This window comes from Schistocerca gregaria, chromosome 4, assembly GCF_023897955.1.
Source record: "Schistocerca gregaria isolate iqSchGreg1 chromosome 4, iqSchGreg1.2, whole genome shotgun sequence".
Taxonomy (NCBI): domain Eukaryota; kingdom Metazoa; phylum Arthropoda; class Insecta; order Orthoptera; family Acrididae; genus Schistocerca; species Schistocerca gregaria.
Window position 1 is genome coordinate 71,793,178 of NC_064923.1, and position 21,306 is coordinate 71,814,483.

Sequence of the window (21,306 nt, forward strand, 5' to 3'; positions counted from 1 at the left end):
AACAGACAACCAAGCAAGACACCAAGATCATCAACAAAGTATTAAGCAACGGGGTCACAAGAGATAACCTCACGAAAGCAAAACAACATCCACTCATAAACAGGAAGTAAGCACATGCAATGTAAACAATATGAAGTGAATACCAGACTGCCTCACTGAGTGAGAGGCCACCACCTAAATACATGACAGGGTATGTCACTATTGGCTCCTGAGACCACGTGCTCCAAAGTGGCACCCTCATGTTAGACTCTGGGCCAGGAGCACGCACAGCCATGACTTATGGCATGACTGCTGCAGTGACCTCTAGTAGTCATTGAGTTCCATTCCATTGGGTGCAGATTTGAAACCCGCGGCGCTCGGTACCAGATCCCTCCCCCACTGAATCTTGCACGTAGTGGTGAAAATGCCCTAGCTAGTGACGTGGTGGTCAGCAGATGGGAGAAGACATAGGCTCGTCAACTGCCACTGTAGGGGAGGAAGGGACTTCTGAGGTGTCCATGATGGCCGACCCAGAGGCCAGGGCTTCGGAGGGAGCCTCCGGTCCACATGGGAGTGGGGAGGGCCGGTGGCAGGCTCACAGGGAAGCAGCAACTGGGGGCAGTGGCGGCAACTTGAGGACCACATGAGTACCTGAAGGAGGTAGTGTAGGAGGAGGCAGCGGTGGGAGTCCCACAGGGGTACACAGGCAGAGCTCGTTATGATGGCGGCACTCCAACCCTTTCGACGTCTGCATTGACGTCACATGCTGCCCACTGGCTGCGACGACTGTTGCGGGCATTCAACCTGCCTTGCTCACGTATACGCATTCCACATGGCCGTGCCAGGGGCGTAACGCTGAGAGGGCTGGGAGTGGGGATGGGAGGACGACGGCATCAGCAAATGGAGCAGGGTCTGTGGCTGTTCCCCCATGGAGGAGCTCCGCAGGAGCATGATGCAATATGTGCTCAATAACAGGATGAGGGCCGACATGCCACCTTTGTCAAGTGTTGCTTAAATGGGCGGACAAGCCTCTCCGCTGCGCCATTGGAGGAAGGGTGGAAAGGCGGGCTGTGGCTGCGCCATTGGAGGAAGATGGAAAGGCGGGCTGTGGATATGTTTGATACCGTTGGCCAGACAGAAGTCATGGAAGGAGGATGCTATTATTGGAGACATTATTGGAGACCAATGTGTGAGGCAGGCTCTCATTGATGAGAACCTCGGCCAGAGCCGTGAAGGTGGTCTGTGGTGTTGGATGTCATGCGGACGACATATTGGTATTTGGAGTAAGGATCAACAATAAGTAACCACATGGACCCCAAATACGGGCCGGAAAAATCAAGATGAATGCGATCCCAGGGCTGGCGAGGCACAGGCCAGAGTGGAAATGACTGAGGAGGACTTGTCTGGTAACGTACACATGCAGTGCACCCGTGGACCAGGTGGTCATTATCACCATCAATGAGTAACATAGGAGAGGCAACCGTGGACCACATAGCGGTGAATCAGCTGCAAGATAGGGTCTCGGCATGTAGCTGTGGCAATGTGAGCAGCCATATGTGGCAGACTTTCCAGTACATTCTGGCAGGCGGGATCAGTATGAAAGCTGAGGACCTCCTGTTGGTCAAACACAGGATTGGGACCTGGTGGGAGATGTGTCAAAGCATCTGTGTTATCATGGTGGGCAGTGGGCTTATACCGGATGATATAAGTGTAATTCCATAAAAATAGCACCCAGTCCTGGAGACGTTGAGCTGTCCTCTCTGGGAGGTGAGAGTGGGGTCCGAGAAGCATAACTAAGGTTTTATGGTCTGTCAGGAGGGTGAACTTTGTCCCAAAGAGGTAGATGTGAAATTTTTGGACAGCGAACACTATCACCAGGGCCTCCTTTTCAAACTGGGAGTATTTCCATTGTGCTGGGGTTAATGTCTTAGATACATAAGCGATGGGCTGTTCTGAGCCATTGAGAACTGCCCCTATGCCGTATGCTGATGCATCAGCCACTACAACCAAGGGGTGGTCGAAGGAGAAGTGAGTAAGGCAGGGGGCGGACTTCAGCATCATCTTTAAATGAAGAAAAGCCTGGTCACAGACAGGAGTCCAATCAAAAGTCACCCCTTTGCAACGCAAGTGATTCAGGGGTTGAGCAATGGGGGCAGCTTGCAGTAAGAACTTTAAGTAATAATTAACCTTGCCCAAAATCACCTTGGGATGAGGAAGGGCCCCAATGGCCTTGGCATTGTGATCCGAAGGGTGAATGCCATCTATGCTAAGCCAGTGGCCTAAGTATTCCACTTCCAGTTGAAAAAAGCAACACTTGTCCAGCTGACAGCATAAATCTGTAGATTGCAGAGCATGAAATAAGGCGCTGAGATTGTGCAAATGTTCCTGGCAGGAATGCCCGGTGACCAAGATGTCATCCAGATAATTCACGCAGGCAGCGTGTGGCCACTGGGAAGCGCTGAAAAATTGCTGGCACTGAAGAGACACTGAAGGGAAGGGGCTTGTACTTATATAATCTGAAAGGTGTGTTGATAACTGTAATGTTCTGGGAATCAGCATGCAAGGGAAACTGGTGGTATGCCTGAGCCAGGATGATCTCAGAACAGTACTCACCCCCCACAATCTTGGCAAGAAGGTCTTCCTGTCTAGGAATGGGGTAAGTGTCTACTAAGGACTGAGCATTGACAGTGGCGCTCAAGTCCCCACACAGCCGAAGGGACCCACTGGGTTTCCGTATGACCACCAATGGTGGTCACAGGCTGTAGGACACCAGCAGCCTGGAGCTGATTGAGTTCCTGCTTGACTGCTGGCCATAAGGCCATCGGAATGGGTCTGGCCCAGAAAAAGTGAGGCTGCACATCTGGCTGAAGTGTGATGTGTGCCTGAAAATGTGAAGCACACCTGAGATCCATTGCAAACAATGATGCAAAAGCCGAGCACAGATTATCCAAGTCCTGAAAAGGAACAGCTGTAGAAATGACCTTAACTTTATCGGAAATTGAGAAGCCAAACAGTTGAAATGCATTCAAGCCAAAAATATTCTAAGCCGATGGATGGTCGATAACAAATAGGGTAAGGATCCGGGAGACATGTTTGTATGTCACCTGGATGATGAACTGCCCACGAAGGGGAATGGAACGGTCGCTGTAGGCGACCAGACGCTGAGAGGGAGGTGACAATGCAGGGGAGCCCAGGCGGGTATATGTCGCAATATTAATCAGGGAGATGGTGGCCCCAGTGTCGATCTGGAAACTGACAGCCTCGTAAAAAGGCGGAGCCTGAGGAATAGTTTCTGTGCTGATGGGTCCTCCAGTGGGACAACTGATTGAAGAGCATGTACTGTATCCTGAGGACCAGTTGGCTGGGCCATGTCTACGTCATGAGGGCAGAATCTGCAGAGACGCATTGATCGCCACCACCTCTGGCCACACCATGGGACACTCATTAGCTGCCTGAGCAATTTCAAATAAATGGGCAATGCGGAAAATGTATTCCAATAAGGGATTATCAAGTTTGAATGCCACAGTGTGGACCTCAGGATTGGGAGCCAGCTGAACCACCACATTCCAGATCAGGGAGTCCACATAACTCCTGATTGGTGAATGTAAAATCGCATTGACGGCTGAGACCCTGCAAGTCTGTGACCCAGGAATAATATGCTTGACTAGGCTGTTTATGGCACTGGTGGAACTCCACCCGAGAGTCAACCACAAGGTAGAGCTGTGAGAAATAGTTTGTCAGCAAAAGGCATATCTCCTGGAAAGAGACAGCGACAAGATCAGACAAGGGTGCCAGATTGCAGAGAAGATAGAATGTGTCTGGGGAGGGCCAAGACAAAAACAATGACCGCTGCAAGGGGTCACCTGTGACTGGAAAAGCTGTGAAGCATTGTTTCAGCCAATGAAAGTACATTTCTCAGTCTTCTTTAGTGCCATTAAATGGTGGGAATGATGGCGGACATGTGAAAGTACTGGACACCTGAGGACTTGGAAGCTGTTGTGGTAATGCGTCCCGGGCATCAACTTTGTATGTTAGCAATCGCATCAATGTTTCTAAGATGTCTAACTGGAGCTGCTGCTGCTGCATGAGCTGCTGCTGTTGTTCCAAAAGACAGACCAACTTAGCCTCCATGCTAACAACTACTACCATTTACCACGTTTTAAACACAACAGGAATGGTCGCGGGGTTGCCGCTAATGAAAATGTGGCAGGATTGAATGGGAGCAGCCCGCAAACAAACAAGATGGACAAACGGGAATGGAAGGACAAGCACAAAGACAGACAACCGAGCAAGACACCAAGATCAACAACAAAGTATTAAGCAATGGGGTCACAAGAGATAACCTCACGAAGGGCAAAACAATGTCCACTCGTAAATGGGAAGTAAGCACACACAATGTAAACATGATGTCTGTAAGGGAGATATAAACCAACTCAATGTGAATACCAGACTGCTTCGCTGAGTGAGAAGCCATCACCTAAATACATGACAGGGTGTGTCGCTATTGGCCGCTGGGACCATGTGTTCCACAGTGGCGCACTCACATGAGACTCGGGGCCAGGAGCGTGCACAGCCATGGCTTACAGCATGACTACTGCAGTGACCTCTAGTAGTCATCGAGTTCCATGCCGTCTTGTGAGGATTCGAAACCTGCGGTGCTCAGTACCACAAATAATCATTAGTGAAATCTCCCTCAAAGAGTGATGTATTACTCATGAAAGGAACTCAAAAGGATCATGCAGTAATAAAGTAATGCTTAATTATTATATGAAGGGAATAGAAAAGTGCCCTAAAGATGTAAAAAAGGGTAACAAAACCAGAAAATATGTTCCGAAACTAATAAAAAAAGTAAAAGAGGGGACATGGGACCATTAGCAGCCACAAATGATTGGCAGCAATGATATATGTGCACTATGGAGTGCTCCTAAAGATCTACTCACTCTTGAGAATGAGTGGTGTAGAAGTCTGGAGGAGTCCTGAGCTGATGGAAATTCATACCTCGCCAATTGATTCAGATCCAAGAACATGCTGACCAATCATTGTATATCCTACCAAGTGAGAAAGACTTCCGTCACAGCAGCTAGAGTCATATGACATGTCTGGGCCAACTTCGCATGTGGAGAGTAGCACATCTCGTCATCATACCTTTGGCCATTAACAGTATTGATCCCAACAATGAAAATGACAATAAGCACCATATTACAGGTGCCGTTTCACAACACTAGACTTCCACTGCCACACAACTGATGTCTCCCCATGATAACACAGAAATACTAGTACAAACTACTGCTTTCTATGCAAAAGAATTTGTGATGAGAGTAATGCTGCAGATTGAAGTGGAGGTCATTCGTGGACAGCAAATTCCTTCATTCTGTTATGGGTTAAACTTGATATTTCTGATACCATGTTACACTTGCCTATTTCTGAACAACTGTGTGTGGGGCCCACTCTGCTAGATGTCAGATATTCAGATCACTGCTCCAAGTCTCCAGTACTCAGTTCCTAAGGAAACTGCAACTCCTGAGGCAAGTTGCATTCTCTGCACTAATTATCATGTGGAAATCATTACATTTTATTGAGCATTTAAGATAAAGTACTGGTATCAGTCTGATGGTGGAGCGATTACCGTATTTACCTGAATCTAAGCTGCACTCGAATCTAAGCTGCACATGAAATTTGAGACTCAAAATCAAGGAATAAAAATTTTCCTGAATCTAGGCCGCACCTGAAATTTGAAACTCAAAATTCAAGGGGAGAGACAAGTTTTAGACCCCACCTCCAAATCAAAACAAAGTTGGTCCATTGTAATATGAGACACAATTTAGGTCGAATGAATGACGATACAGCTACAGTAGTTTGGTTCGAGTCGTAAGTTTAGCAGTTAAGCTTTACCAGGTAGCCACTGCTATGCGTCAGGTGCTCCGTCATTATTTATACGGGTACCCTTCCTTTTTCACGTGCTTCGTCTAGTTCGAATGGATTGCTTATTTTTCTTTGATCTGATAAGTGCCATTCTCTTTGTTGTTGGTGTTTACGCAACTCTAAGCTGAAAATACATTACTGTACTATGTCATGCATTGTTTGTCGCATTCTGATTATGAGTGTTTATGACCTGTCGCCGCTTGTGGCATTGCTTGCTTTTGTGCGCGCTACCACCGCTTACAATAAAAACAGAGAGGAATTGTCTCATTAGCGAAACAATGGCAAGAGACTGCTATTTGTTGTTACTTACACTGCTGCTTTCTTTGTTACTGATCAACAAGAATCAAATAATAGACTGCGTATGATAGAAGATGTTCTGAATGAGAGTTCAGCGAAAATTTTTCTCCGTTTGAAAATCTTTGCAGACGCCTCTTTAGTACATTACATTCTGCACAGAAATTAGAGTCATCTTAGATTTAAAAATCTAGTCAACTGCCGTGCTTCATTTCTGACTGTATCACTATTAGGCATAAGAATAATACGTATATAAACTTGACATGTATGTATATTCTTCCGCATTTGCTGTTGTTGCACTCTAGTTTTGTAGTTTTATTAGGCAGACAGGACTTAAATGAGATAGCAGCAAACATAAAAGAATACATGGCAAAATGTTTATATTTGTATTATTCTTATGGTGAAGGGAATACTGCATGTGAATCACAATTCATAAAAGTTCCTATTAGCAACCATCTCTTCTCACAGATAGGAAAGAATTCAGAATGTAGAGCTGGTCATATTGACACACATCCCAAACAGTCTTGCCAGTCGGATTTTCATAGTACATTGAAATGCTGCTACATTCGAAGATGAACAATACTGAGTTTTTATTTACTTCATTGGATAATGTATGAAAATGCAATGGTCAAAACTTGGGGCGGAGATAAAAGCTCGTCTTCCACCTCCTTTTTTTATTTTTTATTTACTGACACAGAGGTTTTAGCGCCAATATTTGTGCCTGCAAAGCATGCCTGTGTAGCACTACATATATTCGATGGCAGAAGTTAGTTGTGGCGGCACCTACCAACATTTTTCAGAACTTCCACTTACTTTGCACTCGATTCTAAGCCGCAGGCGGTTTTTTGGATTACAAAAACCAGAAAAGAAGTGCGGCTTAGATTTGAGTAAATACGGTAGTCTTGGCTGATCTTGTACTGGCATGCAACAAACATTTTCTTTGTCACAGAACCATCACCACAGCCTCAAAACAGTATTTAAGGCATGTTGAAAACTTTTGAGACTGTAGTCAGTCTCTGACTTGTTACAATGCATCCCAAGATCTAAAACAGTGTCAAACTGGTACCTTAGTGTATGTTAATAACTCACCAAGAGTTTTTGTACCCTGCTCAGAACAAAAATGAAGAAATGACTAAGACATCTGTTGTTGTTGTGGTCTTCAGTCTGAAGACTGGTTTCATGCAGGTCTTCTTGACAATCTATCTTTTGCAAGCCTCTCCTTCTCCAAATAACTACTGTAACATACATCCATTTAAACCTGTTTACTGCATTCGTCTCCTGATCTCCGTCTACAATTTTTACCCTCCCCCCCTTTCCCCTTTCCTCCAGTACTAAACTGGGGATCCCTTGATGTTACATAATGTATCCTATCAACCAATCCCTTGTTTTAATCAAGTTGTGCCACAAGTTTCTTTTCTATCTTCTCAATTCTATTCAGTACCTCCTCATTAATTATGCAATATATCCATCTAATTTTCAGCCTTTTTCTGCAGCACTACATTTCAAATCTTCTATTCTCTTCTTATCAGAATTGTTTATCATCCACGTATCACATCTATACAAAGCTACATTCCAGACAAACACCTTCAGACAAAATTTCCTAAAACTTAAAATCTATATTCAACATCAATAAATTTCTCTTCCTCAGAAATGCATTTCTTGCCATTGCCAATCTATATTTTTATATCCTATTTCACCTCTCATCAGGTAACCTAATTCCCTCAGCATCACCTGACTTAATTCGACCACATTCCATTACCCTTGTTTTGCTTTTCTTGATGTTCATCTTATATCCCCCTTTCAAGACACTGTCCATTACTTTCAACTGCTCCTATGCTATCTCTAACAGAATAACTGTGTCACCGGAGACCACCCATCACTGTGGCTGTAAATTTGTAATGCTCCAGTACAGTGACTCTACTCCTGAAGTATTCATCAAAAAACTGAAACGCATGATTGGTGCAATTTGGTCTAGCCCCATCTTGCATGATTTCTCAATGCCTGGTTGATCCTGCAAAGCTAGCTGTGTGGTGACAAACTGTTCCTAAATTGCAATGTAACATTGACTAGTAATCATTTCTCACATGAAAAAAGGGCCAAAAATGCCTCTGCTGCACACTGCAGTCCACACAGCAACTTTTGGAGAAAACAGTGGTTTCACTTCATACAGATGGGGATTTTTTAGAATCTCAACATTGCCATTTCTGTTTTTTCATGATTCTATTCAGGTGGAAGTGTATTTCATCTGTGAACCAGATGCATCCAATATCAAATCCTTTGGTATCAATCTCTGTGACAATATGGTCCACAAAGCCAGTCCCTCTGTCACACAGCATGTACTGGTATGGCCTGGTAGCATCGGATTTTTCTTGGATTTTGCTGTCTGGTTCCAGAAACCTTGGTGACATTTATAGGAGTAACTTCAGTTGGCCTAGGACAAACATTTCTTGCTAAATAATCAGACTATCCATTGGAATTTGGTGAAAAGCTTGCAATTTTTTTTCTTTGGGTCTTTTTGGAACATTAAACAATGCTTTAAAACTGCACCTTGTTGCTGTAGGACTGTGTTCTTACCTGTAGCATTCCAGTACATAAAAACATGTTCAATGGGACACGATTTCAACCTCTTCCTTAGATAAACTATCCTTGCTTCATGTTTCAGTGGTGGAATTGGTCGCTGTGAACTGCAGCGCACCATTTTTAGGCCCCACATATTACGATTACAGCCCCATCTGTTAGCTTGCACGCTGTTCGCTCAATGGTAGCAAGAACAGCCTCTTCAACACGTTGAATGAGGCCCTCAGCCATACCCACTGAGCACACATGGTGTCGTTTCTTGTCCCTTGCTACCATATCCATAAGGGATATCATCATTAAACCACATATTTGAACTGCCAAAGATTAATAGACCCTACCCTTTCAGTTTTGCCTCTTACTGATACCAGAAAAAACAGGTTTCTCCAAACCAGATGAAGTGAGCCCCATTGGCTCAGTTTCAGTTTCAGTGAAAGATAGCATCTCAAACTTGTTGGTTAGGGGAATCAATATAATACCACGAGTCCTCCCTGGTCCACACTGTACAGAATACCTGGATCTACTACTTGGAACCCCACTTGCAATCAAATGAATGAATAATGATGGATCCCATACTCTCTGTATAGGGGACAGGATCCACAGGGGAGGATAGTATTTGAAGCACCATTGGTACTAGTGCCACAGGCGCATGACTCTCGGGAGCTCTTCCAACACACTAATACGCAGCAGCTGCAAATTATTCAACAATAGTCAGGGTGATTTCCAGGTGCTTACAAACATAAAATAACTCACCTCATGCTTGAAAACGTCATACACAGTGGGTCTCCATTTTGACTGGTGCAATTTATTACAGGACAGTAAACATATAACTTTAAACTAAGCTTGCCAATTGTCTTTTATATCTGTTGAGCTAAAAAACTACTAATTCCCTATCAGAAATGAAGCAAATACACAAACAAGATTTGTATCAAAGCAACAGAAAAACCTGTTGTAAAAATTACTGATTTCCTAATACTTTTGAAGTTAATTGTAGTTATTAATAAACTAGAAAAAAGAGTTAATTTATGAGAAATTTAGGTAATATATACTGCTCTTGAAGGGAAAATTAGATGTAACAGAATATGTTGGTTAGAATAACTGATACAGTAATTAAATCATAAATGCCAATTTACTACATATTAAGTAATGCACATAAAAATGGTAACTTCCAGAAATTCTCAAAAATGCATGTTTATTTGCTTTGATGTAAAATAAAATTTTGGGTGACATATTCTTTGGCAGTAACTGTGAATCACAAACGGTGATTTGCTATGAAATATGATAATTTCAGAAATTCTCAAAAATGTACATTATTTATGTTAATATATAATGAAATTTAGGGTGATCTATTCTTTGGTAGTAACTGTGAATCACAGTTACTGATTTGCTATGAAATAATTTATCCATAAACACAGATACCGGTAACTTAAGAAAATATAGTTTTGTGAGTGTTCAAAAATTCTAAAAAATAACATATTTCTCTCATAATTATACAATGAAAGTAGAAAACAATTGTTTTGAAGAAGGATAGACCTAGTGTTCTCAAAAATTCTGATAGAGCACAAACAAGTTTAAGTCTACAAGTGATGATAACAGTAGGAGTTCATCACTGCGGTTGCGAATGTTTGAATTTCACAATATATCACACTACAAACTGGTATCGATACAGTAAATTAAAGATTATGCAGAAGCAACAACCATAGTAAAATACAAAAATCTAGAATGAAATTGACATAAACATTTAGATGGACATAGGCTATACATTTCTTAAACAACAATGTACAGGTTTTGTTTTAAAATCAAGTGCGACAAAGAAAATGCTGCTCGGGTTACGAAAACAGTCAGTTTTGTTTTCTTTCTTGCTTCTTTTTGTCAGTTTTAATTATGATAGCAGGGCATTTAAGCCATTAGGCAAATTGTTTCTTTCATATATTCTTTCTCTTTATATATGAATTTACACAACAACTGTATACACAGTGTAGTGTTGTTTCATTTTCTGCTTCACAGGTTGTTTTACCAGAAAACAGGAAAGTTGTATACATAGCTTACTGGCTTATCATTAGAATACTAATGCAGAATCTGAATCATCCAAAACTTTGTAATCCCACTCATTTGTAGAGTAAAGCTATGCAAAATAGCGTCCTTGAAATTATTATCGTCACAGATCTAGCAGCCAGAGAGCTCTCTCTCATACCTGATACAGCAATGATCCCAACTGATTTAAGTGACTTCCAGTCAAGGTCTCATTCGCAATAACAAGAAAAAAAGCACAAGGTCAAATATAAAGGAGACGAGGATATGGACACAGATCCAGATGGAGTTGGGGAGGGGGGAGAAATGGACATACAAAGGGGGGTGGGGGGGTGGAGGAAGAGATGGTGAGAGAGAGAGAGAGGAGAGGAGGACATGGACAGAGGGGGAGGAGGAGGAGGAGGAGGAGGAGGAGGAGGATGAGGAGGAGGAGGAGGAGGGTGAGGTTGAGGGCGAGGGCAGGAGAGGAGAGGAGAGGGGGAGGGGGAGGGGGAGGGAGGGAGGGAGGGAGGGAGGGAGGGAAGGAGGGAGAGAGAAGAGAGAGAGAGAGAGAGAGAGAGAGAGAGAGAGAGAGAGAGAGAGAGAGAGATTAGGAAATATATCCAATTCCCATACATGTTTAGCAGTTGTGAAGCATTGCTGAGTTATGTAGTTAGATATAACTCCATTGCTTCTCATTATATTTGAAACCATACTACACAGGCAGCACAGTTATAATTACTGAAGTAATCTTGATGGTCATTTGCAGTGATTGGTTATATTATCTTCTATCTTCTAAATTATTTAAAGTTTCGTATGCTAAGTTTGCAAACAAAAAGCCAGACAGATGGCTAAAGAAGGGGAGGATCTTTATGATGAGAGACACAAAAGTCACATTAAATGTTGACATGCCTCAAGCCCCACCATTAATAACACATTTCTTTGTCGCAGAGCATATTTCATATCACAATTGCCATCAATATTGGGCTTGTTTCATCACACAGGCTACCTGGATTCTGTATTGTAGTATCAGTCCCTCAGAACTTCACAGGTGGAAACTTGTTGTACAGCACATAATTCTTGCCGGCAAACTGGCAAACCAGCAAACCACCTGAGCTAAACTTATGATACCCCCACAAAGATCCCCAAATTTTGCCACTGTTTTTCTCTTCTTTCCATTTCCATTTGGAGACTGCTGAGAAGAAATTTACTATTGGCATGTGGCAAATAAGTTATTACTATGATCAATCTTCTCTAAAAAATGGAAGATAATAGAAAAATTGGCCATTTAAGAAGTGAAATGACAAAAAATTAATAAGATTCATTGTTTACACGTGAATCTTTACATATCAATCATAAAATGGCCTTACTGAACAAAGGGTAGAGTCACAATATTATATTATGAATAAACATAAAAAACAATAAAGAACACATAGAAAAGATGCTGTAGAAGTTCCTGGTGAAGAAATGTATATCTGAAATACAAAAGCACATATTTGTGTGTGTCTGAGAACAATTCAGCAGCCATAAAGCGATGTCATGTGGTTTTTCAGGAATAGTAGTAAAGTGCTGACACGAAGATAGTACAGAAGGAATAAGCAAGATAATTACCTTTAACTGTAAGTTGAGTTGTATGGCTTGTGTTGGCTACAGCATTTTCAGCAACACATGTGTAATTTCCTGTGTGGTCTTCCATAACCCTATTGAATGTCAGAGTACTGGAATACTCATCTATTGTTCTTTCAATAACAGATAAACCATGCGGGATGCTTTCACCATCCTTCAGCCATCGAAACACTATAGGAGGATCACCTTTGATTACAACACAATGTAGATGTACCCTCGTGCCTTTCTGAGCATCTTTTTTTGTGGAGAAAGGATCAATGGAAGGTGGCTCTGAAAGTAAAGAATATATAAGAGATAGAGGACATGTAGCTGTTTTAAAAATCATACTATTAGCAATAATTTCCTTGCAAATTAACATGCAAAACAGTATTTTTCAGTCTCAATCATCTCACAAAACAATAAATAGAGCAAGCAATTACAGAAAGGTATTCACAATTAAAAATGTATTTTCAAAATAATGATTATCCTTTTGGTAATATGACCAGAATGATGTAATATAAGTATGTCAATTTGAAATAAATGGGACCAAATAAACAATTTGAACTATTAATTACACTTGACAATAATATTATAAAAGGATACATTCCTACTTAACATATAGTGGAAATGGTGAGGCACAGACAGGCATACCAAAAAGACAGCTAAACAAGCACGCTTTTGGCCAAAAGGCCTTCTGATTTAGAAAATGAAGTAGAGAGGATATAAAATGTAGACTGGCAATGGCAAGGAAAGCGTTTCTGAAGAAGAGAAAGTTGTTAACATCGAATATGGATTTATGTATCAGGAAGTCGTTTCTGAAAGTATTTGTTTGGAGTGTAGCCATGTATGGAAGTGAAACATGGACGATAACTAGTTTGGACAAGAAGAGAATAGAAGCTTTCGAAATGTGGTGCTACAGAAGAATGCTGAAGATTAAATGGGTAGATCACATAACTAATGAGGAAGTATTGAACAGGATTGGGGAGAAGAGAAGTTTGTGGCACAACTTGACCAGAAGAAGGGATCGGTTGGTAGGACATGTTCTGAGGCATCAAGGGATCACAAATTTAGCATTGGAGGGCAGCGTGGAGGGTAAAAATCGTAGAGGGAGACCAAGAGATTAATACACTAAGCAGATTCAGAAGGATGTAGGTTGCAGTAGGTACTGGGAGATGAAGAAGCTTGCACAGGATAGAGTAGCATGGAGAGCTGCATCAAACCAATCTCAGAACTGAAGACAACAACAACAACAACACGCACTCTAGATAGCAAAGCCTAATGGACAGCCAAGGAAGAAAGCTTGCAAATATTCTACAGGATGTGAATACGGATCTTCGTGCAACTGGCATTGTAAAACCTGGCGCGAGGGCAGAAAATATTGTTGAAGGCATCTCTGAACACTAGAATACAACAAGGGACAGAGACTTTGTTATTTGTGTGACTGGTGCAAATGATGTAACGCATAATGAAGCCAAAAAGTGTATAACAGGTTTGAAAATAATTTTAGATGTAAGTAAGGTAGAAAACACTACTGTTGTGACGATACCTCATAGACATGACTTGATCTATAATTCATGTGTTAACAAAGAGATTCGTAAAACAAATATTAAAATCAAACAACTATGTTCCATTTATGCTAAATGTAATGTAGTGGATATTAGTAGACTTGAAAGAAATTTGCACACTGAACATGGTGAGCATCTAAATTACCGTGGGAAAACATTTTTGTGTCAGGAGATAAACAAAGTTGTAAATGAAATACGAGCATGCAGCAGACTTGTCTTAAAAGACAGTCCCACAGAGCATGACTGTACACCACCTTTTTTTTTTTTTTTTTTTTTTTAGAGAAAACAACATTACAGACGAAGGAAAGTTAGAAACCACATTAAGTCGAAACTGCAGCAGTTTAATTCATTCAGATAATTGTGAAACCCTAGATCATGTAGCGAAAATAAATGAATACAGAAGGTTCTGTGAAAGTAGAATACCATTGTGTAGCAGTGACAGTTTCCTCCTCCTTCATATAAGTGTACAATCTCTTAGGTGTAAAATCAATGAATTACAATACTGGCTCGATAAAATCAACTGCAGTGTTCTGGGCATCAAAACACTGGATAAAAGACACTGAAATAGACTTCTGTGTTCCTCTTGGATATTCGTTAGTTACAAGCTACTGCAGAAAAAGTATTACACATGGTGGGGTCTCAATATATGTCATAGTGACCTTGAATTGCATTACTCAGTTATAGACCTTAGTAGAATATGCCTTGAAGCTACAATAGAAGTAGCTGGTGTGGTAATGCATGAACAGAAAACTGTAATTGTCTCAATGTATCGAATCCCAGGCTCTGATGAGATAGTATTTATAGAAAAAATTAATACTTTAATATTGCTGTTGTCAAAATATAAACAGCATAGAATTGTAATTGTAGGTGATATTAACATAGATATAAGGGCAAAGAGAAAAAATGTAATTCATATGATTAACACTCTGAAGTCATTAAACTATTACTGTCTCAATGAAAAACCCACTAGACTGAACGCATGCCTTGATAACATAATTAGCAATGTACAAAGAGACTCCATACAGTGTGATGTAATAGAATTAGGAATATCAGATCGTGCAGGGTGATGGCTTCAAATAGAAAAGTTAGCCTTCAGTTCTACAGAGAGAGAAGTGACATATAGAATTCTAGGTGAATCCAATGTAAACAAAATTAAAAGAAATGGATTGGACTCATGTAATGGATAACAAGAAAATGATTAATAAATGTTTTTCCATTTTCCTGACAGAGATCAAGCATATAGTAGAAATGACATGCCCCTTGGTAACCAAAAGGTACCAGAGTAACATTACTCATAAGCAACAAAATACTAACCAATGGTACATCCCACAACTTAACAAACTCAGAAAACTAGTGATGATTATGAAAGACAAATCTCAAAATCTCATAACAGTGATAGGGACAAGGAAAATTACACTAATATGAGAAACCTTTACAGATAAGAAATAAAAAATGCTAAGTGCTGTGCAAATGATGAATATATTTTAAATTCTAAAAATAAATGTAAAGCTGCCTGGGCTGTCATTAAAAGGGAAATAAATAATACCAATAAAGAAAGGAGTGTCCCTATTCACTGCAATATTCTCAATGAATATTTTGTAAATAGCGTCACCACCCCACCCATCAACTCTGCCTCTCATGCAGAAGCATTGCTCACTTGTACAAAACAGACAAGAAGTGAGAAGTTCACCTGGACCCGAATCACATTAAATGATATTCGTAAGTCAATAAACAAATTAAGTAATTCCAAAACAGAAGATTTTTATGGACTTAGTAATCTCATCATTAAATGTATAGCAAAAGAAATTGAAATGCCACTTCTCTCACTATCAAACAGAGTACTTGATGAAGGAAAATTCCCCGACTGTCTTAAGCTCACAGTTACATTGCCTGTGTATAAAAAACGTGAAAGAAACCTCCCAAATAACTACAGACCCATTTCAATAGTACCAACATATCCAAGTTAGTAGAAAATTGTGTGCATAAGCAGATATACAGGTATTTTGTAACCAACAATATTTTAAATGAAGAATAGTTTGGCTTCAGGTCACACCTATCAACTGTAAAAGCAGTAGAAGCTTTGGTAAGCAATGTTTATGAAGGGCATGAAAAAAGGGTATCAATGTCTGGAACACTTATTGACCTAAGTAAAGCTTTTGACTTGGTGTCACATGACATACTCATCAAAAAGTTAAAATACTATGGCATTGAAGATGACACACTCCGACTATTCAGATCTTATCTAAGCAATAGGTTGCAACTTGTATATGCAAATAGGCAGAGGTCAGAAATACTCCCTATAGAAATAGGAATACCCCAAGGCTCTGTTCTTGGACCTTTTCTGTTCATTGTCTATGTTGATGACTTCCCGAAATACATACCGTGTAAGAACATACTATATGCTGACGATATGACATTAATAAGTACAGGAGAGAACTTACGGAGTGTACTGGACAAAAATAGAGAAATGATGCAAATGGCTAATTACTGGTGTCAGGCTAACCAGCTGTGCATAAATCAAACAAAAACAGAAGAAATAATATTTAATCTCAAAGTAACTAAAAATGAAAACAAAACAGTGAAATTACTTGGGCTAATCATAGACCAAAAGCTCTCACGGGAAGGACACACCAATTATCTATGTAGTAAACTAGCATGAGTACTTTTCTTATTGTATAAATTAAGAAACAGTGTGAGCAAGCAATTGCTACTCCACTCGTACTATGCTTTTTTTTTCATTCCCAACTGCAATATGGAATATTGCTTTGGGGTAACTCCCCAGGGGCTGAATGTATTTTCAGGTGGCAGAAGAAAGCAATCAGGTGCATGGAGGGGTTAGCACCCAGAGAGTCCTGCAGAAATTATTTTAAATCTCTTGGCGTAATGACAGTGCCAAGCATGTACATATATAACTGACTAATATATGCCAGAGGAAATCAGAAAAAATTGAACATGAGATGCTGAACTTGCCTTCCACAAGACTTGCTGTAGTTCATAATAACTATAAGTATTTAAGCATAAAATTTTTCAATAAGGTACCATGCTCAGCTCGTACAGTACCACTAAATAAATATAAGAATACATTGCAAACCTGGCTAAAAAACAACAAATTCTATACAACTGAAGAATTCTTAGAAACTAATCATCAAAATATATGTTTTACCTAAGTTATGAAGAAAATGATTTGATATTATATAAGCTAGTTATTTACTGTGATTCTTTTCTTATATGTGTATTTAATTACTGTATATACATTGTTTTACATGATGCTGTAGAAAAGGTCTTTAGTTCCTTTTCTCCACTATCTGTAACTATTTGAATATCATACTGAAAGTAAAACCCTCTGTAAACTTTGACGAAGCCAATTGTATGAAAAATACTGAAAGGCTAATAAAAATATTCTATTCTATTCTAGCTTTGGCAGGCAGACAAAGTGGTCATGTGTGTGTGAGATGTGTGTGTGTGTGTGTGTGTGTGTGTGTGTGTGTGTGTAAGTATAATTACTGTAGAAATGTGGTTACCGAAGAATTAAATATAATAGTACTTAACATTAAAACATTGAAAAAGAGATAAATTAATATCAACAGAAATGCTGAAAGCAAAGAAATCACTTCATTCACACAACTATTGTAATATTATGCATTCATTATGACAAATAAGTGTCTGAGACAAACCAGAATTCAAACATGGATCACCTGTTCATTGTGAACTGACATCAATGTTTCTCTAAATATTCATGTATTTGGGTCTGTGGTACAGTCTGACCCTCCTTCAACTCCCAGTGATTCCACTCTCACATTACATGGAATGACCTCTGATTGTGGCATTTGGAAGTAGAAACAGTGAAACATCAGTAATATAGAAAGTACAAGTTATTCCTGTGGAGGGGGAGTTAAGGGCATTCCTTGTAATAAGTGGGAGATTTGGATTCAAATCTGGCATAAATCTCCAACTGTCACAACAGTAACATAATAATGCTTTCTATCATCACTATACATAGATAATCCAAAGTTTTAAAAAACTGTGCCACATGCCCTACAATAAAAGGAAGATATTGTCACTCTGAAGAACTAACCAGTGATTTTAGCGCTAAAGATGCCAATCACAAAGAAGAAGAGACAGTTGCAGGAAACTATAGAACTGCAGTAGGCCTAACAAACAACACATGAACATAAAATTAATGTCAGTAACATCACAAGGAGAAAGACTGATTTAATTTTGCTTTATGCTGATGATTAATATGTTAAAGAAATATCCCAATCAGAGCATTAAAAACAAAGTACACTTTGTTCTGTCAAATGTTCCCTGTACTGTTAAAGATGTGTCTGTACTGAACAGGCTCAACATCAGTATTGCTCATAGAATTATTAGAGAAATGATTGAGTTAAATGTAAGAGCAGAAAGAAATAAAATGCTACAACAGAAAATAGGTACAGTTAACCTCACAAATTTTTAAACTAACAAGGAAACTTTCCACAACATTGTTAACAGTAAAATTAACAAAAACTGGCAGAGCAGAAGCATAATCTGCAGATGCATAACTAGTTGGTAATCTTTACAAGAAGATCAGGAAAGAAACAAATTCATTTAAAACAAAAAAGTAAAGTGAAAAATCAAACTAACTGAAACATGATAGATTATTCTGAACACCATGAGACTTGGAGGAAAGAAACAAAATGTGATACAAAAAAAATTCAATGAAGAGAAAGATTATAGAACAAGTCAAGCTTACTGACAGTTAGGCGCAGACTTCTAAGTGACAAAAAGCAGACCATCCCAGATTGTTAGATAATAGCAACTGACTCACTTGGTACTTACCCATAACTTGCACAATCAATTTACTTCGAGAAGTAAGACCATCAGGGTTGCTAGCAACACATAAGTATCCACCATCGTCTTCCTTCCTTGTATCTCGAATTATGAGAGTGCCATTTGGAAAGACCAATTGCCTATGGTTCTGTGGTAAGTATTTACCTGTAGAAGGAAAAGACACTTTTAAAAAGCTGGAGATTTTTATAGACTGAATGATGAATAATGAAATAAAAGACAATGCACCATTTAATGACGTCTCATCATGTATCAATATTTCATTTCTGAGTTATCGCAGATTTTTCAAAAAAAGTTAGCTACACTGGGCAACCACAGGAATTTTCAGTGTACAATACAAGTAAAAGGAAAGGGTAAACAAGCTTGGAGCATTCAAAAGAATGAAATGAGAAGTTTTGAACAGTTTGGTTATTGGAACCACATGCCCCTTTGCAAACAATTTTGTGCTAGCACTGGGTTTACTACTCTTCCTTTCCTCTCTCTCTTCGCCTGCCCCTAACTTTTGGAGATCACAATAGCCTAATTTAAAGTTAAACAAAAGAATAAATTACAATGTATACAGCTAACAGTTGACTGCAGGAAGGAAATCCTTACTATTAGAGTGAGAAGTTTTGTCCTGATTAGGAGGTAGCACAGCTGTCATAAGGTTAAGTTATTTAGCTTGTAATAACATTAAGTGAAAATTACACAAGAAATGCATATTCTACTGTGTGCTTTAAGCCTCCTGTTAAAGTATTCTCTTTTCTTTATATATTACTTGTAAAAAAATCATAATTGGGTTATGGTCTTATTTCTGTTTACAGACACAGACTTGTTTTATTGTTTTCTCTTTCCAACATTATTAAGTAGGGATTATTCCTTTCTTATTTAGTTCATATTTTCACAAGGTAGTGTAAGTTTTAATTTGCACAAGTAGTTTTGTTTACATAGAGTTTTCTGTAGGCCAAATTTTAGTAGGCATGTTTTCATTTTTCTTGGTAATTTAGCTAACTTATTCTTGCTAAATTATTATTTACTTTATGTGAAAAGTTCCTAATTTCCAGCAGAATTGTTAGTTCCAAAGTACAATGTGATAGATGCTGTAGTTTTTCCCCATTAGGGTTACTGCAGTAGAAAGGCCCTTCAGTGATTTTACAGGATATGCAGTAAAGATGGGAAGCATATGGAACAGAAGGTGAAAATTGCTGCCTTTAAAGTTTAACTAAATAAGGCTAGGAAAGACCTGAACATGTTACAGAGGGAGAAGGGTAAAGTGAGGCTGTAACTGACAATACACACTAGAAGGAACAGACACAGAGTTTCTTCTATCAGATTTCTGGTGAAAGTGAAAAATAAGTTTGTCCTGTTGCTTCAGTTACACACAAATGGGCCTTGGCATATGTAGGTGTACAATAGCCATCATTTTTTTTTTTAAACCTAGTGTTGGTCTAAGGATTTAAGATTACTTTGTACATATTTCACCAAAGAAGATACTGTGGTTATAAGGGAGTGCCAGGCAATGTATGTTACATCTTTATCATTGCTGTCTATGAGGCGTGGACTACTTTGAGTAGTAGTTCTTTCTTCTCTGTGTGAAATGTAATATGTTTTCTGCAAGACAAGTATTATGTACAATCTAGTTGTTATTTATCTTATCTCATCTGTGAATAGTGAATACAATGCAGTGTGAGACCCAGTAAAGACAGCCTCAGCATCAAGCTATACCAGTGCTCAGTCTGTATCTGGTCCAAGATAACATGAGCAACCTCATTTGAAATCTTCTGTGAAGAGAGTTAATTTAGAGTTGGAATGATTGCTAATGTCAAATGAATAGTTACACATTGGTGTAGTTCATGCTGATTCTATCAGTAAATGGGATTATACTAGTCCTGGCCTTCACCTCAGCAGGAAAGAGACAGATAAACTGGGTGGGTTAAAAGCAGAAAACCAGTGATGGGGTCAAGGGGGGAAGGTGGGGCAATAGGTTGGCACTGTTACAAGTGGTAAAATACCACTGGTTATATCCAGCAGACTGCAAAATACAAACAGCCATTAGTTGAAATTTTTCACTAATTTAGATCGATGAATCAGATTCGTCAAACCAACATGACATAATCTGACACTTTGAACACATTGTGATTGCTGGTATAGATATGTTAATTGTTACAATATTTAGGTTAACACACCACTAACATAAAGCAATAGGCTAATAGAGAAATATGGAGTTAGCAAGTAAATTTAAGCATACACACATGATGTAAACTATACTTGGAGCAGCATATGGGAGCATATGAGATAGATGTAGAATTTCATAATAATTAATACTTGAAGCCAACCACTTGCTTGTACTTTTACTACAGACTTTCTTTAAAACTCAGCACTAAGAATTTATGGCACTATATTTATAATGGAATATATTTTTTGAACATGGATAAAATGCAAGGAATAAAAGGTTATTTACAACTTGTACAGAAATCAGACTACACTCATGAGAGATGAAGGGCATGAAAGGGAAGCAGTAGATGAGAAAAATAATGAAACAGATTTGTGG

The 21,306-nt window shown here is 39.3% G+C and overlaps 1 protein-coding gene across 1 annotated transcript in view; it reads right to left on the bottom strand.

The window, feature by feature from the left end:
* Window positions 1-21,306, bottom strand: part of LOC126267596 (Down syndrome cell adhesion molecule-like protein Dscam2) — a 222,942-nt gene that overhangs the window by 166,768 nt on the left and 34,868 nt on the right. Inside the window, exons 2-3 of the mRNA XM_049972898.1 lie at window positions 18,768-18,923; window positions 12,391-12,675 (exon numbers count right to left, since the gene is read on the bottom strand). Of these exons, the coding sequence (XP_049828855.1) occupies window positions 12,391-12,675; window positions 18,768-18,923 (441 nt within the window). The remainder of the gene's footprint in view (window positions 1-12,390; window positions 12,676-18,767; window positions 18,924-21,306) is intronic.